This window comes from Candida jiufengensis, assembly GCF_024610255.1.
Source record: "Candida jiufengensis strain CBS 10846 chromosome Unknown scaffold9, whole genome shotgun sequence".
NCBI lineage: Eukaryota > Fungi > Ascomycota > Pichiomycetes > Serinales > Debaryomycetaceae > Lodderomyces > Lodderomyces jiufengensis.
Window position 1 is genome coordinate 526,606 of NW_026261554.1, and position 24,955 is coordinate 551,560.

Here is a 24,955-nt window from a genome sequence, read left to right on the forward strand (position 1 = left end):
CTATTAATAGACTTAAATTTTTGTTCAAACCCCTTGAAAATTTTTTCAAATCATTATCAATGTGAGGCTCATTAAATCTCCTTTCGTAAATGTATACTAATCTGTAAAGTATTGATTCCTTAGTGAATAAATTGGTATTATTAAATTTTGATAGATATAAGTAATCATAAAAAAAAATGTGTTGATAATATTCCAATTTTTATTTTTGTGTCAAATTGCAAAGCTCAAAAAAATCTTAGTTACAAGTAACAACGTCAAATTTAAAACTAATTAAAAAAAGTAGATGATTTACTAAAACAGTCAAGAAGAAATGATAAAGTTGCAAATACATTTGACTTAAGTTGTAGATCTGAACTCTCCAAGTTAGTGGCTAATTCTCTTCGAGTTTTTCAATAAGTATACCAAACCAAATTTAAGGAGTTAAATTTTGAAAAAAAAAATTAAGGATATATGAAAACAAAAAGATAACTCATTTTACATATACTAAATTATTACTTAAACTATATTAGCTTTAAAGTTATTAAATTAAGTCTAAATTAGGCTTAAATTTCTTGTACCAAACGTTTGATCAATTTAATGCAATTAAAGTTGAGAAATGCCATCGTTTAGATTTATTATTAGAAAATTTTATATCCGCATTATTTTGTTATGAGATGAATACTCCTGAAACCAAGGTAAACACTATTAATCAAAGTCAATAGAAAAGCCCTAGAGCTTAAACTGCTTGAAGAGTTCAATCTCGACTTGAACATTTGGAAATTAGAATTCAGCATATGTTTTCGTAGTTTAATAAATTTACCACTTTGGAATCTTACCCCCTAACTTTACTGTTTCATAATTATCAGTTTCATATATTTAATCAATACAATCATATATATCACTACTATATCTCATAAATCAAACCAAATAATAAGCCAAAACATTAGCTTTCAATATGGTTTTACTTTTTTTCTATATCATTATTATATCTAATTTGACTCGTTATACTAGTAAATTCATTAGCTAATTGATCATTAATTTGAGAATTTATAACGTGTAATTCTTCAGGATGTCTAATTTGCCATTCTTTAACTTTATGAGATTGTCCAGATAAATCCCAATATATACCTTTAACAATTATATTTAATGTACGTCTACTTTCCCAAATTGGATATATGACAACCATAAAAATTGTGAAAAATAACCATATAAATAAAACAATAATCCAACCCCTAAAAAATGGTTTACTAAAAATATATGAGGTTCCATACATTGGCATTGGCCATAAGACTAATAATGATATGGTTAATGTTATACATGTAACAACACATCTTTTAAATGCTTTTGCTAAAATTTTCCTTTCTTCCATAAATTGTTCTCTATTTAATTCAATTAAATCGTTTGTTTTTATTGAAACATTTGTATGAATTGGTACTCCCTTTTGTAATGAATTATCAGTAGTTGTATCTTCTTCTAAGTCTTTTTCCAACTCTTTAACTTCTCCCTCTTCTATTACTCTTTTTATAATTAAAAATCTATCCCAATCAAAATTTTGTGGTTTCAAATATGTCAATAATGGGACTGTAATTATTGGACATAACAAAGCAACACAATTACCAGTCAATACTGAAAAATCCTGAAATGTGTTATCATAGGTAACAGAACCATATTTTAATTTTGTAACAACTAACCAAAAAGTAATAGCTAATAAAGTACCAATCGGTGGCGTAAAAGTAGCAGCCATCCAACTTTGCTTGTTCCATAAAATTGTACAAACCATTGGTATAACTCCAGAACTCAACACAATTCCTAACAATGTAAATAAATATCCCATTGATACTTTAACATAATATAACATTATTGAAAATCCAGACAATAATATAGCAAAACTAACAATAGCAATATGTGATGCTCTGATCAAATTTTTACCACTTGCTTTTGGATTAATATAAGTTTTGTAAACATCATAAGTAATAATTGAAGAAACACTAATCAATTGAGCTGAAAAAGCTGATGTAATAGCCATAAATAACATCAACAAAGTTAATACACCACCAGATTTTCCCATTAGTGCAACTGCAAAAGTAGGTAATACTAATCCACTTGCAACTTCATCAGGACTTAAAGCACGAGATAATGGCCAATATTCAGTTCTCTCTAAAGCTAATGCACCTAAACCAGCAGTAACACTAATAAAACATGGAATTGGCCACCAAGCTAAACCACCTAAGATATAACCTTTATAAGTTGATTTTGGATCAGCAGAAATAGCTTTATTTAAGTACCCTTGATCTAAAAATACAGTACCAAAAGCACTAATAATATTAATTATGAAAAAAATCCCACCAGATTGTGATTTTATAGTTAAATAAGATCCACCGGCATTACCTTCCTTAGGATTTTCCATGGCATATTCCATTACTAAATCATAAATTAAATCAATACTTCCTAATTTATGTGAAGTCACCCAGGTAATAAAACCAAAAGATAACATTATACCCAACATTATAACAGTATGTACATAATCTCCTAATATGACTGATTTTAATCCACCAAAACTTGCATATGCACAACATGGAATAACAGTCAAGATACAAGCAGCTGCTGCATTCATATTAGTTAAACTTGTAACAACACTAGCCCCACCAGTCAATAACATTGCTGTCACCATTGTATTAGTCAATAAACCCCATGTTATAAATATCATATGTGTTATCTTACCATACCTTACATAAATTAATTCCAAGTATGTTCTTGCATTGGGACATCTAAGTTTAACTTTTATTGCTAAACATGCAAATAACGCTATTTGAACTGTTGCTCCTGATGCGTAATATAATCCACCTGAAATACCATTTGAATAGACTTGAGTCGTTGATGTTCTAGAATTGGTTAGTATAAAGTTTTTGACAGGTAAATGGTAGCCCTTATCTAATCAATCAGTTCAAGATCAGTCAAATATCAACCGACCTGGTCAATTACCTATTCTGTTTATATACATACAAAAGTGTGGCCGACCAAGTCCACGAAGAAACAATAGCACAACTAACTAACCCAGTTTTGACTGTTCTACCACAAGTTGTGAATTCTTCAGAAGTCATAATTTCTTTAGCATATCTTTTTAAAAAAAAAGTTGTAAAAATCATTCCAATTGCGAAAACTGAACCTAATCCTACAACAACTGCATATCCTGCACCTTCTGGTAAAGGATCAAATGTTGACATCTTTGTTGATTTATTAGTTGGTGATTGTAATTGTTATATTTGTGAAAAATTGCAAAATTAAATATCAAGAGATCTTTAAATATTTAAATAATATGCAACTAATTTACGAAGCACATAATAACTTAAAACCGTTGCTTATCTGGTTATTTCATTTCTTGTTAATTATTCTTAATCTTATTGTTTTTATGATTAAGGAACCTAATTACAAAAATTAAATCAGGACAATACTTTACGCCTTATCTTTTGACTTTGAAACAAACGGAAATCGATCACCTCTTTATCTATTTCATTTTAGATCTGAAAAAATGCATGGCTATTTAAATTCAAAAACTAAATGCATGAAGTCATGACAGTGAACTAAAACCTCTTAACTTTTATTTTTAGATAAAGCTAAAACTTGTTAGATTATTGTAAATAATTAATATTTCTTATCATAAAAATGTTTAAGCCTTTCGCTTATTACTTAATTCGTAAATTAGATTTCTGAATTTTTTTAGATAGAGAAGATCTACTGATAAAAGAGTACTAAAAATAATGCTTAGTTACTTAAATATCTTAATTAAACTATTTTGAAGGAACCTCAAATTAAGGTATAGATACGATCTTTTGGATCAAAAAGCAGAATCTGAAATTTTTGGGTGTCGGATTTAGATCTGTATTCACTTTAGATTTTTTTCAATGGGGTTTCAACAAAACCTTTTTAGTAAACCTTGATTCTTAAGCTAGTTATGGTTTTAGAAAGTATGGTTTTAGAAAGTATATTTTAAAACCATTTGATTTAATATTTCAAGAGATTCAATACTTGGCACTTGGCATAATAATATTCACTTTATCTTACATTTATATTCATTTTGCTATTTTCATTAAATCATCATTATTTTATCTATAATTACTGGACACTAAATTTCTATTTACATCAATGTCTAAAATTAAATTATTCTTAGGTGAGCTAAGGCCTTGTGAAATCAACTTATCGTAATACAAGATATACATGGGCATATATCTATCAACAAATTTAATAATTTGATCATCTGTCATCCCTGTTCCTTTCAATTTTATAAGTGCATGTTCTTGTTCCATCCTCCATTTATATACATTTGATATTGAATCTGTATTTATAAATATGTTGAATTCACAGTATTTCCATATTTGAACATAATCTCTAAGTCTATTGTTTATGTCTTCTATATGATACATTTTATTTTCTTGTATTATCGAATCAGGAGAATTTGTTAAATACTTTAGTCTCAATGAATCATTATCTAGTGGTCTATAACCATTAAACCAACCTTCAAAAAGAATAACATCAACTGGTTCTTTTAGTATGATACTTTCGTTATCCAGTCTATCTCCTAATCCGTTATTTAGCGATTTATCATAAAAAGGTATCGTCATTGGTTCCCAATTAGATTTGTAATTATCAATTAATTTTTTAAAAACTTCATTTAGTAGTTTTAAATCATGAGTACCTGGTAATCCTCTACCTTGTAATAATTTATTATCGTCCAATTTTGCTTGCTTAGTTAGCTTTAATTGATCATTATAAGGTAAATAAAAATCATCAATCAGAAAGCTTATAATCTTTAAATCATCATAAAATTCCTGTAATTGAGTAGTTAATTTTGATGTTAAATAAGTCTTTCCCGAACCTTGTGGTCCATTTATTCCTATAATTATTGGTTTTGTTGCATACTCAAAATTATAATTATTTATGATATTTGCTATAAAATCATATGATTTCTGAAGACATGTACTCATTTTTTTCTATGAATATAGGGTTCTTAGTTGAGGATGGGTAGTTTTGATAACCCCACAAATTATTTTGGAAAGTCTTGATGTCACAAAATCCTATTATTTGGAGGACTAAGATCGATTAGCCCACTAAACAATAGCATATAATATATACATTATGCGGTTATATTGCCAAAATCAACAGAAGAACTAAAGAAAATTGTTGGTATTTGACAAATCTACCTCCGCTATCAAATCTCTCGTCATACTGTACACTGAGAAATATACAATCTTTTCCTTTCAATGTCCACCAGGTATCTCTCGCTACATTCTTCGCGCCAATCGCACAACATCCTCCGAGCGAGAGCTGTACCCAAATGAATAATGGAGTAACTTGAAGTAACTTTAGTCAAAGAGGTATTTTGTTAAGAGTGTGAACATGATACTAATGATCTATCAAGAATGTCAATTAATTTCCTATATACGGATTACTAAATTTACATTGATATCCCATCTTCAAATTAGATAGCTTTTAATTCTTTTAATTTTAAAATCAACTCATCAACATCAGAAACTTTAACACCGGCTTCTCTAGCAGGTGGTTCTTCAACTTTAACTACCTCCAATCTATTATCAATCAGATCTATTCCAAAATCTTTTAATTTTAATTTTTCCAAAGGTTTCTTTTTAGCTTTCATTATATTTGGTAAACTTGCATAACGAGGTTCATTCAATCTTAAATCGACAGTTATAATCATTGGTAATTTTGCTTTTATAGTATCTTCACCACCGTCAATTTCTCTAGTTACGTAAACCTCGTCTTCATTAAGTTCTACTTTTGATGCATTTGTAGCTTGAGGCCAATTTAATAATCCTGCTAACATTTGTCCAGTTTGATTTGAATCATCATCAATTGCTTGTTTCCCCAATACTACCAAATTAGATTGGTTTTTTTCAACTACTTGTTTTAATATTTTGGCTACTTGTAATGGTTCTATGTTATCTTCTCCAATATCAATTAATGTTGAATTGTCTGCACCTTTAGCTAATGCAGTTCTCAAAATATCTTGTGCTTTAGTAGGACCTATTGATACAGCATGTATGGATTCAACTGAATCGGGATTTCTTTCCTTGATACGAATACTTTCTTCTAATGCTATATCACAAAATGGATTTATTGAAAATTTCACTCCTTTTGTCTCTATACCTGTGTTTGTTTTATTTATTCTTGGTTTTATTGCGTAGTCTATTACTCTTTTCACCGGGACTAATATTTTTAATTTAGATGACATTATGTGATTCTTGTGGATAGTTTTGTTTGGTTTTCAATTGGATTTGTATTGGATCTGATTGAAAAATTCTATATTTCTCTCTTAACAAATTTTTAAGCGAATACGGACTTCTTTATGCAATAGTAAAGGAAAAACAAAAATATATGAAACAACCCTGTGCAGAGTACTATTTTAGTCAATTGAGAGTCCAGTGAAATTTTTTAGAGATAAAGAAGATTTGTATTACCACTTATTCAACATTTAGAGGAGTTCTAGCTCTTGCTTTCATTCTCTCAATTCTTGCTTTTAATTGAGAAGTAACCTCAGCAGCTCTTTTCCAATCATCACCAGAATCAATATCCATATTTTCCCTTTTTGTAATTGGCTTAAAAGAATTGGATGATCTGTTATATAGATTATTTGTAGTTTCAGATATATTTGAGGATTCTTTGCTTTGAAGTTCATTACCATTTAGATGTCCAATTGATAATCTTTTAACTCCAGAACTTATTTCATTAGTGTATGGTTGTTGTTGTTGAGTGGGTTGTTGTTGGAAAGATGATCTACCACTTGCAAAATACAGTTGATTAGATTGTTGTAATGTTTTAATTTCTTTTTCTTGTTCCAAATCTTTAATTTTATGATTTAATTTATCAATTTCAATCTTATAGTTATTTAATTGAGTGTCTTTATGATTTATAGTTATCATATTTGATCTAATTTCGTTTTCAAAATTCGATTTCAAATTTTTAATTTCTGATTGTAAAAATTTATTTTCCTCTTCATATTTGTTAAGGATAGATTGATTTGATAAGTGTTGATTTTTGTAATTTTGTATTTCTAATTTTAATTGGTCTAATTCTTTTTGTTTTGCTTCATCAAATCCTTTTATGATTTGTATCTGTGGCTGTAGTTGTTCAATTGGTTTTGCTAATGTGGAAGTGGCAGAAGTAGATTTTGGTGCTCTTAAATTTGGGGTTGTTGGTTTAGCTAATGATCGAGATGTTGTTAATCCCTTTCCTATATTACTTGCTTTTATATCATCTTTTCTTTTAGCTGGAGAGGTTGCACTTCTTTTTGAAGGGATTGTTGATGTTGATGAAGAAGTTCTACTACTTTGTATTGATGAAGTTGTTCTTGACATTTGTGAAATCGGTTTCTTTAAGTAAGAATCTCTTGTTGGTGGAGCACTGGATTTTGAACATTTAACTTCAACAGTTTCATAGAATTTCATAATCTTGGCTTTTCTATTATCATCCGTGTTTTCTAAAAATTTATTTAACTCTCTTTCTCCAGTAATTTTCATTAATGTTCCGATTAATTCAGTAGATGCTTGTCTTATTGGTTCTTGAGAATCTGATAATAATTTGACACCTATTTCCATTATTGAATCAATTTCATTAGATTTTGGAGCTTTGGTGGTATTTGCTAAACATCTTTGTAGAAAATTAGCTGATGAAATTTTATTTTGAGGTACTTTCAATTTCATACCTGCAATTGCTTCTTCTAATATTGAACCACTTAAACCAGATATGTTAAACATAGTATCTAAAAATTCACTCAATGCATTTGCAACACTCGGTTTTTTTTCTTTGGTTCTTTCAATTACTGGAGTTAAAATTAAATTTTGATATTTTGTAAAAGATGGACCTAAAGCTTTAGCTATAAGATTTGAACAGTTTGCAGCTAACTGAACAACTTGTATATTAGCATCTTTCATATTTTTGGCAAAAGTTCTAAAAATTGGTGCATAATCATCAGTTGTAATTAATTTTGGAGTTTTTTGTAATATCAAAAGTACTTCTTCCAAGACTTCAACTCTATCTTTCCATTTTGAAGATGATATTCTTGTCTCAAAATCTGGTGGTAATTTAGATAAAACTTCAATTGGATCAACAAATTGCAATGGATCATATATTTCTTCCTCAACTGTAACATCACTCATTTCAACATCTTCTGAAACTGATTGTGATTCTTTTGCTGCTAGTTCTTCTTTTTGTAAATTGGTTAATCTCTTTTGTTGTGGGTGTGGTTCATTTGCAATCTTTTCAAAAGCTGTAGTTAAATCTTTTTGTTGAATTGGCTTCAAGTCGGGAAATAATATATCAGATAATGAGCCTTTCATCCATTTATATAATTCAACTGTTAATTTTGTAGTTTCAGCTCTAACATTTTTATCAGCATGGGCAAATAATTTTGGTAATGAAGGTATAATTAAATTTGGTGATATTATCTTACAACCAAAATTTTCATAAATTGAAACTAAACATGAAACACAACTTGTGACTAATTTTGGTAATTTATTATTCAAGTTTGGGGTAATATCTTCAATCATTGCAGAAGGTTCATTTATATATTCAATCATCACTAAAATACTTTCAATTGCATTATCTTTAGTTCCTTTTCTTGAAGATGATAAACCTTTTTCACAAATTGGTTGTATAATTCCATTTTTAACAAGTCGATTAATCAATTGTTGTGAACCTCCAAATTTTAAGTAATTGATAAAACATTTATATCCAGCTTCTTGAGCTACAACATTTGAATCAACTAATATTTTTTTGATTAAGTCTGGTGATGATAATATATTAAAAATTTGATCTTGTTGATTACGTGAATTTTCAAATTGTTTACTTAATTCTTCATAAGCTCCTAATCTAACTTTCCAAACTTTATGTTCTAATCTTTCTTCTAAGGGTAGTGTTGAATAATCTATTTCTTCTGACATGACTTAAAGATGATAATTGAGTAAAGAATAAGTTGAAGTAATATAAATTTTGTAATGCTGTAATTAGATATAATTAAATTTAATGTTTATGTTTTGTTTTGATTTACACGTTAATATTAGATTTTGTGTAATTATTATACAGACAATAATTTTTTTCAGAGTATAACAAAAAAAAAAAACAGTACAGAAATCTTTTAATTTGATCTCTATTTTTTACAAGTTCAAGAATTCACTAGTACACTAACACATTATTAATATGACGTTTATTCATTAATTGTACTTTTTATATAATTTTTTTTTCATATTTAGAATAAATTTCATTTAACGGTTTTAATTTAAATCCCCATTCTTCTTCTCCTGGTCTATTTTCATAATATTTATTTAAATTAACTTGATGATAAGGATGATAAGCTAAATTAAACCAAGGCATTATAAACAAAAAAGTTGAACTATATTGAGAATTTCTATTTGCAATATCTTTATTTCTATCATCTAAAACACTTTCATTTTCATGATATGGTAATTTTCCTTGACTTAATAATTTTTTTATCTCATATCTATCTTTTGCAACTTCTCTTTTATTTTCTTTCCAACCTAAAAATCTTTGACTTGAATTTATATAACTTAAATAAAATCCACCAAAAAATCCTATAGCTGTTGCTGCTCTATATGTAGTACCACTTATTGGTAATGGTTTCGTACCTTTACCCAACGATGGTTCTAATCTTTCCCACAATTGTATACTTAATGGTATAATTGCAGTTGATATACCCCAACTTAAATAATCTGATGGTCTAAAATATGATACAACTCTGCCAAAGTATGGATCACCATCTATTAATTCATAATCACTTTTAATTGGTGGAGCTCTTACTGGTTTATTAGAATCCGTATATGACATTTTGGACTATATATTATGTGAATGAATTGAGTTGTTGGAGAGAGTGGGTTTTGATTAAATTGATTAATGTCTAGTCCAAAGCTTTATCATTCGTATTTGCTTAATAATTTTTTCTCTCATTTTTTGATTGGTAAAAGTAGTAAGGACTGTATATAAGTGATTACTAATTTGGTAGCAATTTGGTGTCCTGAATTAACAAACTTTTCCTGATATGTAAGGCTTAATATCCTGTTTTTAAGGGCTGATTAATAAATATAAAATCTTTCTTATCGCCATGCATATATGACAAACACAAAAAACACTTCAAGATCTAACCGATTATAGCCAACTTCAATCAAGGGCAACCAACTAGTTTTTCCTTCAACTAATAATGCCAATCCAACTACCTGATGACAATGAAAATAGACCCAAAAAGAAACCGATACTAGTGAAACTACTAAACAGTGTACGAATCTTCAACATCCCACTAATAAATTTCATAATCATTTTAATTTTAGGAATATTCTTATACAAATTAACAACAAAATATACAAATTTATATATGAAAAGTTCATTAATAACAATAATAATTACAAATTTAGTACTTTATGGTATATCTGAAAGTTTAGCACAACTGATATTAAGTTATAGATCAGATCAACCAATGATATCATTCAAATTAAATGATCCAATAGATTCAATAATTTTAACATCAAATGATGAAGAACGAAACATAACACCCACACAAGATAACGATAATGATTCACTAATAAGTGAAGAAGGATTAGATAGATTTATAGACTACTTAAGAAGAGATCATGATGAATTCCAACCACAACCTGATGAATTAGTGGTATATACTCCATTAACTTATTTTCAATTTAATAGATTAGCTGGGTTTATGTGTTGGGGTATAATTATGGGATTTGTACAATGTTTTTGGTACAAATTTTTACAAATTTATTCAAAAGATCCAAAATTTATAGAAGTTTTACGTAAAGTTTTAACTGATCAATTATGTTATTCTCCTATATCTTTATTTTGTTTTTTCACTTATGGTACAATGGTTTTGGAAAATGGTTCATGGGATGATGCTAAGTCTAAATTATCGAAAGTATATTTGAAAACATTAATTATAAATTATTCAGTTTGGTTTCCTATACAATTTTTTAATTTTTTGGTTGTTCCTAGATCGTTTCAAGTTCCTTTCAGTTCTTCAATAAGTGTGTTATGGAATTGTTTCTTATCTATGAAGAATTCAACAACATGAAATTTAATAATAGAGAATATATGACTACAAAATTTCAAAGCTTTGATAAAATATATCTTTAAATATACATTCCTAGATTTGAATACCCATTAAATTTCCTAATTTTCAAACTTACATTTTTCAAATATTCCTTTTGATTCTTGATATGTAGCAAATTTACCAAAACATAACTAGAATTAATAACTGATTCATTATCTGATTTCTCAAACCCAAATTGACCTTCAGAATTCAAAACTAACAAATTGTATTTTGTTGAAGGTGGCAAATGAGTTATTATTGATGCGTTTATACCGGTTATTGAATGTGGAGGTTTTAAAATTGGGATATCTTTTACTAAGTTGTTGGTTGAAGATAATTGATTTATTGACTGATTGTTGTTTAATGTTGAGTGTGATAGTAAGACCCAGTTTTCAACTTTAACTTTAAATTGAGATATAATTTCTTTTGATAATAAGTTATATGTGATTACATTTGTGAAATGTGGAATATTGAAAGTTATAGTATCTTCAATTTCATAAATTGGTATTTTTAAATTGGGATATTTCTTAAGAATTGATTCATTTTGAATTGATACGTATAATTGTTCATCTTCATCATATTCCTCAATATTCTCAGTATTTATCAACTTCAAATCTTTGTAGTCTATATTGATAATTCCAATTTGTTTTTGATTAGGTAATTGATCTTGTAATAAACTTAATGTATTAGGTACAATTAATATATTAGTGTATTCTTTTAGTTTTGAATCTAAGCTGATAGTTATTTGAGGTATTGGATTCGGTTGTTCGATTGTTTCATCTTCTTCATCGTCTATTATATGACGTGGGTTTCTTACTTCCGTAATTGGTTTAATTAACATTATTGACTGTTGTGTTTGCCTTCGTTATTGGTTAAGTTTAGAAGTTTAGTAAATCATACGTTTTGAATTTTATTTTTTTGTTAGTGAGAAAATTATACCCTACTCTGTTGCAACTTGAATATACATCAATCAAACAATGTTCAAAGTACTAAAACCTAGGTCAATACCGTTAAAAACTATCAGGACGTATCATTCAACTAGTCACATAGGTACAAATAAAATAATAAATGAAAATTTAATAGAATCAAAAATATTAAATAAAGCAGTTGAATATATTCCAAAATATGGATTTAATTCAACAGAACCAATAACAAAAGCCATTAGAGATTTGAGTTATTCAGATTCCATTATTTCATTATTTTCTTCAAATCCTTCGGGAAATTCATTACCTTTCCAATTAACCTTGTATTGGTTGAATCTTAAAAGATTAGAATTAGAAAATTTCGCTCAATCTACAACAACCACTTCATCAAATGAAATTCAAAATTTACAAAATTTAATAATAGAAAGATTAATGTATAATAAACCAGTAATAAATAAATTACAAGAAGCTATGAGTTTATTGATTTTACCATATAATATTCCTCAATCATTAGAAGAAATTATGAAATTATCTGATGATTTAACTTTTTACGCAGGTGATAAATCAAATGATTTTAATTGGTACCTGAAAAGATTTAGTGTTGGTGCCATATATTTGAAAAGTGAATTATTTATGCTCAATGATACTAGTTTGGATTTTACGATGACAAAACAATTTGTTGTTGAAAAATGTGAAGAATTTGAAATGTTGGGTAATGGAATAATTAATATTGAACAATGGGTTGAATTCAATGCTATTAGTTTAGTAAATTTGATAAAATCTCAATTAATTAGGGGATAAGTAAAATTATATATATGATTTAACTTTGTTGAGATGATCTTAATTTTATAATTTCATTCCTTATATCTTCCATTGATTTTTCTTCTGTTTCGATTTTATTCTCAACTCTTTTAATTTCATTTTCAATAAATTCAATTCTTTTACTAACATTAGATGAAGCATCTAAAAAATCTTGAGGTAATAAAATAGGACCTATTAATTTATATATTTTGGAATCTTCAGATAGTGAAGAAAATTCTTCATTTACAATTTTATTTTCTTGATATTGAGTTTCTAATCTTGATCTTGATGATATTAAATCATTTATATTTTGTTGATGTTCTGAGAATTTTAATGATAATGTTTCTAGATTCTTGTTTACTTCTGTCATTGTATTAGGTAATTCTTTAATTGGAAATGTATGATTAAAGTTGGTTTGTTTGAGCTTCTGGGTCTAAAGCTCATTAATATTTTGGTTGTAAATATATTTTTTCTCTATATTGATCTAAGAAAATTATAATTAAATATTATTTTACAACCAAAATTATCTACATCGATTTAGTGGGGATTTATCTTGATCCTTGTTCCTTCTACACTTAGAGACACCAGAGATAGGATTGTTAATTTGTTAAGATCAATTAGGGTATTATTTATTAGTATCAAATAGTGTGTATGCATAGTTTACGACGTTGGATAAATATCTATTTCACTTTCATCAATTAATATATCCGTTACTTTGACTTTATATCTCCTATTATTATAATCACCACCATACCCATGCATTTCACTATAATCCTCTTCTTCTTCTTCTCCTTCCATATCTTCCATATCTTCTTCTTCTTCTAATTCTTCTAATTCTTCATCATTAAGCATATCTTCATCTTCATCATACTCATCATCTATTGCATGGTCGTTGGTTTTTAGTTGGTCATTATTAGTGTTTGTGAAATTAGGTCTGGGTGAATGATAACTTGTATGTCTTCTTATTTTTGTTTTTGCAGTTGTGGTGGCTGAATTTGTCGCGGAAGATAATCTTCTTTCATTTGATTTTGCTTTAACTTGTTGATAGGGTGATGCAAATAAGTCTTGATTAAATAAAAAACCTTGACATTCTCTTAATGATATTATGGAATAATTACTATTAAATCCATTAGGATTATTATTTATACTGTAGTAGTTATTATTTGATTCATAAACGCTAAAATTTTCATTTTGAATCATTGATGGAGAAAGGAAAGAGTTTCTTCTAAACCATGGTGATGACGAATTAGCAAAAGAACTATTTCTTCTTTTTATAATCGTTGGTTCTGGTCTTGGTGATGTAGTTTTTGGATCGGATTTATTAGGGAAATTATTATTTGATGATGATTGTGATGGTATTATTGATCCAGGTTTATAATTATGTGATCTATGATGATGTTTTGAATTAGTCATTATTAATAAAAGTCCCTTGAATATTTTGTATTGTTGAATAAGAATTAATTTTAGTTATAGTGGTTGTAAAGTATATTTTGCTAAATAAATTTAAATATAAAAGTTATTATTAAAGATTGGTTATCAGTAAAAAATCTAAAACATTGATAATGCTACCATATTTTTGACAGCCATGGTTTATAAGATTATCCATTAGAACGAAGAGAAGTACTTACGATGAATTGCTTTAATAAAATATACAAAAAAAGAACCTGTCTTATGCTTTAAAGATTACAAATTTACGAACACTTTTTATAAATAGGATCATTGCATTCATTAAAATTTTTTATATACAAATATTTGAGATATTTACATACTATACATATTTAATTAATTCAAACCTGGATTGATTTGTTAATAAAATAATTTTTACCTTTTTCCTTCATCTTATTCATAACATAAGTTAAACCATCTCTTGAATTATTAATATTTTTGCTGAATCTCTTGTGACTCCATTCTTCAATTTTCGACTTTAAACCAATTAAATTTGATGAAAATTTAACTTTTGCATTTAATTCAACTAAATTAGGTAGTTGATTATCTTGTTTAAAATTTAAAAATTCTTCAACTCGAATAAATCTTCTATGATCTATATTTGAAGTATATGATTTCATTGTTTTTGTATTAGGGTTTATGATTAATTTTTCAATTATCCAAGAATTTAAATTTGTTGAACCTAAGAAGGGTTTAATAAAATTTGGTAATCTGCCAGTTTTGACAATTACTCTTGTTATATTTAACTGACCTCTTGTATCGATATGTGAATCCAAAGTATCTACAGATAATACATGTTTTGCATATGGATTAGGATATCTATTTAAATGAGCTAAACTTGTTGTTTCAAAATCGAAATTGAATTCATTTTTATTTTCAAAATATAATACCATAATTTAAAAAATTTGACTTGTTGATGAAAGAGTAATTGTATGTTTTGTGATTATCTTGTGAGTAATAAGATGTTTTTAATAGGATGAGATATTAACTTTATATTTGTTCTTGTAACTTTTGTGAGTTGAAGTTGAAATTAATCTTAATCTTTTAATCTTCTAATGTTTAATGAATGAGATGATGGAGTTTCAAGGTTGATAATTTAAAAGGGATAAAGATTATTATAATAATATGATTGTCATATAGAATTAATAATCTTAAATTCAAAATATAAAAAAATCTCTCTTTACAAAAATTTAAAGCGGAGAAAGTTTTTTTTTCATTCAAAAGAATAATTCAGAAATTAGTCTAGTTTTTAAAGTTGTTAATAGTAAAGAAAAGCAATTTAGAACATTAAAGATTCATTAAATTATCTTGTTGAAAATCTAATACAATTCATCTCTTTAAATCATTAGTCGTCTACAACTGATTTGATTTCAAAACCTGTTCAAAATTTGTTTATCAATCAATATATTATCTCTGTTAATAAAATCTACTTTATAATATAAAACAAGTACTATTTTCTCGGCCGATACATATTACTATTTCCTTAAATTACTATTGTATTATAAAAAATGTAAGGTGATCAATTAAATATTTAAAATCTCTGAATTTAGTTATTATCATCTTCATTAATATCGTTCAATTATCAATTGATTAGTAATTGTGATTTTGAGCAGATCATTAGTAATGTAATTTCACTACCATTTAAGATTGGGTTGTTGATAAATCAATTTAAAGACGACTTCCAAAATACTTATCTGATTAATATCCTCGAACTCTAAGACAGTTAACGACTAAACTTTGCGAATTTTTAGCTTTGATTGAGAACCAAAACGTTCTTTGATGATTGAAACTGCTGAATCGAAAAATTTTTGATTTCAATATATAAATGCACAAAATTTTGCAACCAAATTTATGACAAAATTTTTGACAACAACACCAAGATAATTTTACTACACACCCTAATATACACTCCTATTAATGATTGGGTAGAAACCGATTCGAACCATTTAAAAGTTCTACAATCAATTGATAATACTCAATTTTAGGTATATACAGCTCTTACCAAGGACGTTAGCGAAAGTAACGATAAAGACAAATTTGATTTTACGAATTCCGTATATTTAACTTTTGACTCTATTCACCTTGTATTAGAAGGTTAGTAATTTTAGCTTAACCAATATTTTCAAATATACGGTTTTTAAAGTATTTGTTTCAAAATCAGCCAATATATGATGTTACATTTTGTTAATATTGGACTAATCGTACTACTTAAGAAATTGTATAAACAAAAAATCAACGCAAGATCTAAAACAGTTACCCCACAAATAATAATATCCCTTAAGATTCTATGATGTAATTGATTCAATTTTAATCACTTTACAACGCACAAGGGTTCATGCTTCAAATGTACTTGACATATTAAATAAAGTCAGACCTCGCAGAAGTTTACTTGAAAAGTAAAATAATCAAGAAAAAAAAAAAGAAAATTTTTTTTTTTGACAGATTTAAGCGAATTACAATAAAACGTATAAAACGAAAGAAAGATTTTTCAGTAATTATCTAACTCAACTTTTCAATTTTCTAATTAGATCGTAGAAAAGAAATTAATAAAGTTTTGAAATAAAGTGACCACGACTAAGTAATTCAACAGTAGTTTAGACATTTTTTAATTCAAACTAGTATCCCCACAATTATATCAATTTCTGATCTGAAACCCTCCATACAAGATCTTGTTTTAGACTGAGATCAGACCTTGATTGATTTTTTCGTATTAACAAAATGCCTAAAGTACATGAGAAATTGACCAAAATTGCCTTAGATTATCGGACTTTTCTACATTTTTGATTTTAGTGCCTTATTTTTTTTTTCTTGTCGGGACTTTTGTTACAAAAACGAAGATTTAAATTCGATGGTATTTGTATCGGTTTTTAAATTCCTATACTAAAAAGATTAAATTTTTTCGGTGAGATGAGTTTTTATGCATTTTAAAAATCTTTAAATATTTAGACTAAAACGGCAAATTGAAGAGACGTTTCACAAAATAAACAACCAGGCTATAAACCAATAAGTTTCTTTGTTTGGATCACTGATATAAAGTATCAATATGGAGCTATAATACGACGCTTGATTGAGCAAAATTAGTATTATATTGCTTTGATTATATGTAAAGTCTTATCTTAAAAGAAAACAACGATATATATACATAATCTTTATCTTCATTTATACGTCTTAATGTAATTTAAGATTATGTAAATTAACTTATATAATAGACCAAGTCATTTACCTGTCAAATTATTGCTTTAAAGACTTCAAATTTGCATTCTTCCCTTAGTAAATATTTTCTAAAACCAGAAATCAGCTCTGTTCTCCATTCACTTGTTGATATAGCTCGAGCTAAACTGAGAATACGATCTATATCTAAGTCTAATCTTAAATCAGCCAAAATTTAGTTTCCGAAATCTTGTGTTTTACTAAAAAAAAAATACTTCATTTTTGTTTTGTGTTTTGTTTCATGCAAGATTTTTTAAATTGCTGCAAAATTTAAAAGAATAAAAAAAGAGAAAAACAAAGTAAAAGAAATTATGAAGAAAAATGGTTTACTAACAAGAAGAAGAAGGTACAGATTAAAATTTTCATAAATCTATTAATAATTACGTATAGTTATATCTACCCCAAATATTATTCACTCATTTGTTGATAAGTGTTTTAATTACGAAATTATTATTTATATATACTCAGATTTTTATCTTATTTATTTTTATTAAGATCTTATTCATAATTCAACTTTTTTACTAAGATTTTAAATCTGATTTCAATTTAATTGTTATGCCATATTAAAACTATCCTTAATTATTCTTTACACTTACATATTCATTTATAAAATTTAAAATCTCAATTTAAAAATAACAACAGCTAAATAAATCGTAATAAAATTAAAAAATTTAAAGATGTCATTAAAACAATCACCAACTAAAGAAGATATAGAATTAGGTAATCTAGATGAAGATTTATATTCATCTTCTTCAAAATCAAATAATCAACCAACAACTAAATATGGCAAATTCATTGATGGGTTCAAAAGAGCTCCTGAATCTAATGTTGTAGGTGGTGAAATGAAACAAACAATATCCAAAAATGAATTAAGATTAATGTCATTATCTACTGGGTTAGGAACTGGGTTATTAGTTGCAAGTGGGAGTAAATTACATACTGCTGGACCAGCAGGTGTATTAATAGCATATTTTATAACCGGTGTATTGATGTTGGTACCCACAGTCAATTGTGTTTCAGAATTGAGTATATGTTATACGGGTTTACCTGGTGGATTTCAATCATATTATGCAAAATTTATTGATGAAAGTTTAGGATTTGCGTTAGGTTGGAATTATGCATTTCAATGGTGTTGTGTTTTAAGTTTGGAGTTGGTTACTGCGGCAATGACTATCAAATTTTGGAATACTTCAGTAAATCCTGATGTTTGGGTGACAGTTTTTTTGGTTGTTGTCATTTTGATAAATTTAGGTGGTGCTAGATTATATGCATATGCTGAAGGTGTTTTCAATTCTTGTAAAGTATTGATGCTTTGTGGATTTGTATTGTTTGGTTTGATTATTGATGTTGGTGGTGGTCCTCAAGGTTTTATTGGTGGTAGATATTATCATAATCCTGGAGCTTTTACAACTTTTAAAGGATTAGCTTCTGTATTTGTAACAGGTGCTTTTTCATTAGGTGGGTCTGAATTTATAAGTATATCTGCAAGTGAAACCAAACATCCAAGAAGTTCTATAAGAGCTGCTTCAAAATTAGTTTGGGTTAAAGTTATTATATTGTTTTTAGGTAGTTTAACATTTGTTGGTCTTTTAGTTCCTTATAATAGTGATAGATTAATGGGTTCAGGAGATGCTGCTTCTCATGCATCACCTTATGTATTAGCTGCTGAATTACATGGTGTTAAAGTTTTACCACATATAGTTAATGCTGTTATTTTAATTTCAGTTACTTCAGTTGCTACTGCTGCAATGTATAGTTCACCAAGATTAATGCAATCAATGTCTCAACAAGGTTTGGGACCAAAATGGTTGAATTATATAGATAGAGAAGGTAGACCTTTAAGAGCATTTTTCCTCGTTGTTATTTCAGGTTTTTTTGCATTTATTGCTGCATACGATAAGCAAGAAACTGTATTTACTTGGTTATTATCAATTTCAGGTATTTCTTTTGTGTTGTGTTGGTTATTTATTTGTGTTTCTTATATTAGATTCAGAGCAGCATTGAAGTATAATAATATTTCCTTGGATACATTGGCTTATAAATCACCAACTGGGGTATTAGGAGCTTATGTTTCAATAATTATAAATTCATTAATTTTGATTGCACAATTTTGGACATCATTATTCCCAGCTGATAAACCTGATGCTAATAATTTTTTCCAAAATTATTTAGGAGCTCCTGTGTTTTTGGTTTGTTATATTGTTCATAAATTATGGACTAGAAATTGGAAATTATGGAAACCTGTTCAAGATATTGATGTTGATAAAGATCGTGTGATTTATGATCCTGAATTATTAGAATTGGAAAATTTGGAAGATAGAGAAAGGTATATAAAGGCTCCATTTTGGAAGAAAATATTGATCATTTGTTTTGATTAGAATGAATAAAATATTGCATTATATAAAGGTGGAGTTTTACTTGAGGTCATGTTCAGGTGTTTGATGATAATGTTTTATGATAAATTATTTATTTATTTATGAACTTTTGTATAGAGTAGATCTTTGTACTTAAATTTGGTATTAAATGTAATTTATATGTTTGAAAATCGAAACTGTAGTTAATATCAAACATCTTTCCTGACTGAGGTTTTGCAACCAAAATTTAAGGAATGTATAGACTATTGGTTTTATGAAACATAATGAAAAATTTGGTAGCCACGCGTAATTGAAAATTTACATTCATTATTAAACTTTTGTAAATAACCAACTACAATACAATTAGTCAAAAATGTCAGGCCAGAATGAGGAATTAACAGCCGGTATGTGAGAGCTAGACAATTGGAAACATTTTCAACTCAATACTAACATTTTCATAGATGAAATCGCGTTATATGATAGACAAATAAGATTATGGGGTATGGCAACTCAATTAAGAATGAGATCAACAAAAATTTTAATAATAAATTTAGGTGCAGTAGGTACAGAAACTGTTAAAAATTTGGTATTGGGAGGTATAAATTCAATTGAAATTCTAGATCCTTCATTTGTCAAGGCTGAAGATTTTACTGCTCAATTTTTTTTACCTAATGATCAATCAATAATTGGGGAGTTGAAATTACCTTTAGTTTATGATAAGATTAAAGAGTTGAATCCCGCAGTAAACTTATCAATCAATACGGGATCAATTAATGAACACATTGGAGATTTAAACTATTTAAAGAAATTTGATTTAGTTATAGGCACAGAATTAACAAAACAACAAATCATAGAATTAAATAAATCAACAAGAGAATTAAATATTCCATTATATGTAAGTGGAATGCATGGAATGTTTGGTTACATATTTGTTGATTTGATCCAACACTTATCAATTAATGAAATGAATGAAAGTTCGATTCCAAGAAGAATCAATATCGAATATTCAAGAAATAAAAAAATTATAAAAGTTGAATCAAATAAAGAAACTAAAGTTGATTCGGTGACGATAAAGGATAAATATTCACCTTTAAAAACCATATTCACCTCAAAAACATTACCGGAAATATTGAAAAAGCGAGAATTGAAAAAAGTCAATGCTTTACCAATAATATTCACTTTGTTTGATATACTGAGACCAGAAAATCCAGAAGATATAATACATCCAACAGAATTAAAAGAAAAACTTAAATCAACATACGAAGACTTATCATTAGATCCATCATTAATTTCTACAGAATACATTGAAATGTTTAGTAAACAAGCATTTACAGAATTCTCACCAACAGCAGCAATATTGGGGGGAACATTAGCTCAAGATGTTATACAATATTTAAGTAAAAATCATTCACCTATAAATAATGTTTTGGTGTTGGATGCAGTTGAAGTAGTTATGCCTATATATTCTATGTAATATCTATTTACTTGGAGTTGCTGTTCTTACTTTTCTCTTTTTTAAGTTTGCATCTTTCAATGATTTAAATGCGTTCATTAAGTTGGATTCTAGCTCTGAGTTTGATGATTTAATTTCGTTTATTTCTTTGATTAGCGAGTCTCTTTTTGATTTGAATTCTGCTGTTTGTTGCTCTTTTGCGATTTCTATTTCATCTAGTTTTCTTTTTGATGATTCTATTTTAGCGTCTATTTCTCCATATTCTTTCTCTGATTCTAGTTTTGAATTTTTAGCATTTTGATATTCTTTGCTTGTATAGTTTTTCTCATCATTTTTAGATATGATTTTGTTTAATGATGATTTTATTTGATTTTGTAAATTCCATATTTCTAATTGGTTTTTGACGTATGTTTTTTGTTTTTCGTCGGTGAGTGTTGATTCGAAGTTTGATAATTTCTCTTGTTTTTCTTTTATTTCATTCTTGATGGATTCTATTTTATCAATTTTTTTAGTGATCCATTTATTACCACTTTCAATTCTTTGTTGAGCGTGATCTATATCATCAAATATTTTGGAAACTGATAATCTCATTTCTTTTTCTCTTCTTCCTACTCTATTTTGTATTTCTTCACTTTCATGATTTTCATAAGATTCTAGTTCTTCTTCTATTTGATTTAATTCAAGAAATGCTGCATTCATTTGTAGTAACATTTTGTGAGTTAATATACCGTTGTTTATATCATTTTCATCATTTCCCAGTATTCCAATAAGTTCATTATATGAGTTTTTCAAAGGATTTGTAATATAATCCAGCTGTAACCTTTTTATTTCATAATATGTAGGTAATGCTTTTTTCTCTTCACCTACTTGACCAGTAATACCATATGGAGTATAGTGGAAATGAGCCTCAGTCAATAATGATCTTTCAACATCAATTGGAGTATATTGCTGAATTATGGGCAATGAAGGTAATGGCCACGAAGGATATACATTTTTATTTTCAAATAATTTATTAAAGAAATTTTCTTTCAAGTAGTTGAGTTTTTGATTGTAGATTGGGAATACGTCTGGCGATAAATTTCCAATATAATCTCGTAGACAAACAACTGATGAAATTAATTTATATAGGTAGTCTTGTAATGATTTATGATTTTCATAATGTAATTTGACATGTTCAACTGTTTTTAGTGGTATTAATCGTATATTGACCGCTGGTTTTTGATCTGGTTCATGATTCTTGCTTTTTAGTGATTGATAAAATTCTGACAGAGTATCCACTCCTCCATCCATTGTTATTAGTACATCAAAGTTTGCTTCATCAAATAAATCTTGATCTCTTTGAATATTACCATCTGACGGTATTAAATGTATATAAGTTGGTGGTGAATTATGATCTACTCCATTATTTCCATTCCCGTTGGTCCCATTCCCACCATTACTATTTAATTTACTTTGCTTTTTAGATTCTCTTTGAATATTATTACCCACGTATCTTCTCACACTTTTATTACCCACACAAAGTAAAATTAATGCTTCTATTAAATCAAATAATTTTAAATTGTTACTCATTACTAACCCAATATTTTTTTCTTTCGCTGGGGTTTTACTAGTTATAATAACATTCAATAAATCTTTCAAGACATTAAATTTCCCACTTGTTTCAGCGATTTTTGCAGGCATGTCCTTTTGAGCTAGATTTTTGGGCATATAATGACTTATTAAAAGGTAAGGATGAGTACTAACAAGCATACAATTTTCAATACATGTTTCTACTGATTTTATTATAATGTCTTTAAAATCATTAATTTCACAAAATTTCAAAATATCTGGATAATGTAATGATATAATTTGATCAGTTAATTCTTTTTGATATTCATACATTGGACAGCCTAAGTTATAATCTCCACTATGGTTTAATTCATTTAGTTCTAGCTCTATTATTGGTGGTTCCGGTGTAGTATCAAGAATCTTTAGTAAATTCATCTTGACTTAAAAGGTAGCTAAGCTATCAAAGTAATTCAATTTTTAATTAATTTTTCAATCTAACTCTATAGTTTTGTTTTTGTTTTACTTTTTCGTTTCGTAAATTTATTCGAGACAGAAAAAAACTTAATTTACCACAAATCTTAAATTTTTATTATTAATAGAACTAAAGAAAAGAGAATGTAACCAAAAGAGAATATAGATCTATCTATAGAATGAACAAGTTATCATAACCTAATAAACTTAATGTATATCATTTATTTCCATAATTTAACAGTACGATCCCAACCACTACTTACTACTGTTATATTATCATCTTTTGTAGTTATATCACAACTCATTACTTTATCATTATGACCTTTTAAACTATTTACTTTAATCCAATTATTAGTTGACCATAAATTAATTGTACCATCATAAGAACTACTTATTAAAATATTCCCATTTTCTTCTTGGTTATCATTTTTTAAATATTTCAAATCACTAATTAATTTATTATGAGCAGGTATCGTATATATTTCATCACCTGAATGATTTAATTTCCTCATATCCCATATCTTTATGGTTGAATCTCCGGATCCACTTGCAAAATTATAACCATTAGGTGACCAATCGACTCCATGAACCCCGTTAATATGTTTTTGTAATGGCATTAAGCATCTACCTGATCTTAAATCCCATGCATATATAATACCATCTAATCCACCGGATAAAAATAAGGACCCATCTGAGTGAATTGATCCACAATATATCTCTTTCGAATGGCCCTCTTGTTGATATAATTCTATTTGTGTGTTTAGATCCCATAATTTCCAAGTTTGGTCAAATGATGTTGATATTGCGTATTCGTTTATTGGATGAAATATAGTTTTAGTAATTCTATTTGAATGTGCGTTTTTGATTGAAAATTTCGGTTTTAATATTGATTCATCAGTGTTGGTAATATCCCATAAATTTAAATTACCTTCACCACCTCCAGATATTAGGTAGTTCTGATCTTTTCTCCAATCTAATGCTCCAATTTTTTCTTGATGTTGATTATTTGATAATTTTACATGTGTTGATAAGTCTACTTGATTTAGTATATGAATTGAACCATCCCATGAACCACAAGCAATTAATTCACCATTATAATTGAATTTTACACTTGATATAGCTCTAGTATTACCTGTTAAAAATTGTGATCCATATAATTCAATTTTGGCAATTTTGGAATTTAAATCACGTCTTTGTTTTAAAAATGTTATAAATTCTGGATTATTTTGTAATATTTGTCTTTGAGTTTTTAGTCGATTTGATGATCTTTGTAGTGAATCCGATAGTATTCTACGCCTTATATCGTATAATTCTTCCGATGCTGGTGTATAAAACTCTTCTTCGTCATCATCTTCTTCTTCATCCTCTTCATCATCATCATCCTCCTCCATATAATCATTATTGTTAAGTAAGTTATTTAATCGTTCTTCTCTAGCTTCATCTGTTTCCCCATTAATGAAGACTGGTTGACCCAATCTTTTCAATTGTTCTCTTATATCTTCATCTTCATTTGATATAGGCTTGTCATTAATTGTGGGTATTTCATGAAATTCCATTTGGTGTTGTACAAATTTAGAGTTGTGTAATCTTTAGTGCGATATTTTTGTAAGTTTTGAGTTTTACAACCAAACATCAACTACAAATTTTT

At 27.5% G+C, this 24,955-nt stretch overlaps 15 protein-coding genes across 15 annotated transcripts; 4 read left to right on the forward strand and 11 right to left on the reverse strand. All coding sequences in view use genetic code 12, as the record gives it.

The window, feature by feature from the left end:
* Positions 1–940: 940 nt before the first annotated feature.
* KGF54_000218 (sodium:solute symporter family protein) lies at positions 941–3,203 on the reverse strand (the record flags this gene model as incomplete). Its single annotated transcript, XM_051762631.1, has 2 exons — positions 941–2,861; positions 2,983–3,203. 2 exons carry the CDS (start codon positions 3,201–3,203, stop codon positions 941–943), a joined length of 2,142 nt encoding a protein of 713 aa, XP_051622833.1.
* Positions 3,204–4,082: 879 nt separating this feature from the next.
* KGF54_000219 (putative ATP-dependent kinase) lies at positions 4,083–4,961 on the reverse strand (the record flags this gene model as incomplete). Its single annotated transcript, XM_051762642.1, has 1 exon — positions 4,083–4,961. One exon carries the CDS (start codon positions 4,959–4,961, stop codon positions 4,083–4,085), a length of 879 nt encoding a protein of 292 aa, XP_051622834.1.
* A 494-nt stretch (positions 4,962–5,455) lies between these two features.
* KGF54_000220 (uncharacterized protein) lies at positions 5,456–6,226 on the reverse strand (the record flags this gene model as incomplete). The annotated part of the gene is made up of 1 exon (XM_051762654.1): positions 5,456–6,226. One exon carries the CDS (start codon positions 6,224–6,226, stop codon positions 5,456–5,458), a length of 771 nt encoding a protein of 256 aa, XP_051622835.1.
* Positions 6,227–6,455: 229 nt separating this feature from the next.
* KGF54_000221 (uncharacterized protein) lies at positions 6,456–8,933 on the reverse strand (the record flags this gene model as incomplete). The annotated part of the gene is made up of 1 exon (XM_051762665.1): positions 6,456–8,933. One exon carries the CDS (start codon positions 8,931–8,933, stop codon positions 6,456–6,458), a length of 2,478 nt encoding a protein of 825 aa, XP_051622836.1.
* Positions 8,934–9,216: 283 nt separating this feature from the next.
* Positions 9,217–9,834, reverse strand: NUO1 (Nuo1p; the record flags this gene model as incomplete). The annotated part of the gene is made up of 1 exon (XM_051762676.1): positions 9,217–9,834. One exon carries the CDS (start codon positions 9,832–9,834, stop codon positions 9,217–9,219), a length of 618 nt encoding a protein of 205 aa, XP_051622837.1.
* A 541-nt stretch (positions 9,835–10,375) lies between these two features.
* On the forward strand, positions 10,376–11,083 carry KGF54_000223 (uncharacterized protein; the record flags this gene model as incomplete). Its single annotated transcript, XM_051762687.1, has 1 exon — positions 10,376–11,083. One exon carries the CDS (start codon positions 10,376–10,378, stop codon positions 11,081–11,083), a length of 708 nt encoding a protein of 235 aa, XP_051622838.1.
* A 58-nt stretch (positions 11,084–11,141) lies between these two features.
* KGF54_000224 (uncharacterized protein) lies at positions 11,142–11,942 on the reverse strand (the record flags this gene model as incomplete). The annotated part of the gene is made up of 1 exon (XM_051762698.1): positions 11,142–11,942. The coding sequence occupies one exon, from the start codon at positions 11,940–11,942 to the stop codon at positions 11,142–11,144; it is 801 nt and encodes a 266-aa protein (XP_051622839.1).
* A 136-nt stretch (positions 11,943–12,078) lies between these two features.
* Positions 12,079–12,825, forward strand: KGF54_000225 (ubiquinone biosynthesis protein; the record flags this gene model as incomplete). The annotated part of the gene is made up of 1 exon (XM_051762709.1): positions 12,079–12,825. One exon carries the CDS (start codon positions 12,079–12,081, stop codon positions 12,823–12,825), a length of 747 nt encoding a protein of 248 aa, XP_051622840.1.
* Positions 12,826–12,844: 19 nt separating this feature from the next.
* On the reverse strand, positions 12,845–13,195 carry YKE2 (tubulin-binding prefolding complex subunit; the record flags this gene model as incomplete). The annotated part of the gene is made up of 1 exon (XM_051762720.1): positions 12,845–13,195. One exon carries the CDS (start codon positions 13,193–13,195, stop codon positions 12,845–12,847), a length of 351 nt encoding a protein of 116 aa, XP_051622841.1.
* Positions 13,196–13,485: 290 nt separating this feature from the next.
* Positions 13,486–14,238, reverse strand: KGF54_000227 (uncharacterized protein; the record flags this gene model as incomplete). Its single annotated transcript, XM_051762731.1, has 1 exon — positions 13,486–14,238. One exon carries the CDS (start codon positions 14,236–14,238, stop codon positions 13,486–13,488), a length of 753 nt encoding a protein of 250 aa, XP_051622842.1.
* Positions 14,239–14,612: 374 nt separating this feature from the next.
* KGF54_000228 (uncharacterized protein) lies at positions 14,613–15,164 on the reverse strand (the record flags this gene model as incomplete). Its single annotated transcript, XM_051762742.1, has 1 exon — positions 14,613–15,164. One exon carries the CDS (start codon positions 15,162–15,164, stop codon positions 14,613–14,615), a length of 552 nt encoding a protein of 183 aa, XP_051622843.1.
* A 2,994-nt stretch (positions 15,165–18,158) lies between these two features.
* On the forward strand, positions 18,159–19,859 carry KGF54_000229 (GNP1; the record flags this gene model as incomplete). Its single annotated transcript, XM_051762753.1, has 1 exon — positions 18,159–19,859. The coding sequence occupies one exon, from the start codon at positions 18,159–18,161 to the stop codon at positions 19,857–19,859; it is 1,701 nt and encodes a 566-aa protein (XP_051622844.1).
* A 349-nt stretch (positions 19,860–20,208) lies between these two features.
* On the forward strand, positions 20,209–21,309 carry KGF54_000230 (E1 ubiquitin-activating protein; the record flags this gene model as incomplete). The annotated part of the gene is made up of 2 exons (XM_051762765.1): positions 20,209–20,239; positions 20,297–21,309. The coding sequence occupies 2 exons, from the start codon at positions 20,209–20,211 to the stop codon at positions 21,307–21,309; spliced, it is 1,044 nt and encodes a 347-aa protein (XP_051622845.1).
* A 3-nt stretch (positions 21,310–21,312) lies between these two features.
* KGF54_000231 (uncharacterized protein) lies at positions 21,313–23,271 on the reverse strand (the record flags this gene model as incomplete). The annotated part of the gene is made up of 1 exon (XM_051762776.1): positions 21,313–23,271. One exon carries the CDS (start codon positions 23,269–23,271, stop codon positions 21,313–21,315), a length of 1,959 nt encoding a protein of 652 aa, XP_051622846.1.
* A 257-nt stretch (positions 23,272–23,528) lies between these two features.
* KGF54_000232 (U4/U6-U5 snRNP complex subunit) lies at positions 23,529–24,863 on the reverse strand (the record flags this gene model as incomplete). The annotated part of the gene is made up of 1 exon (XM_051762787.1): positions 23,529–24,863. One exon carries the CDS (start codon positions 24,861–24,863, stop codon positions 23,529–23,531), a length of 1,335 nt encoding a protein of 444 aa, XP_051622847.1.
* Positions 24,864–24,955: the final 92 nt, after the last annotated feature.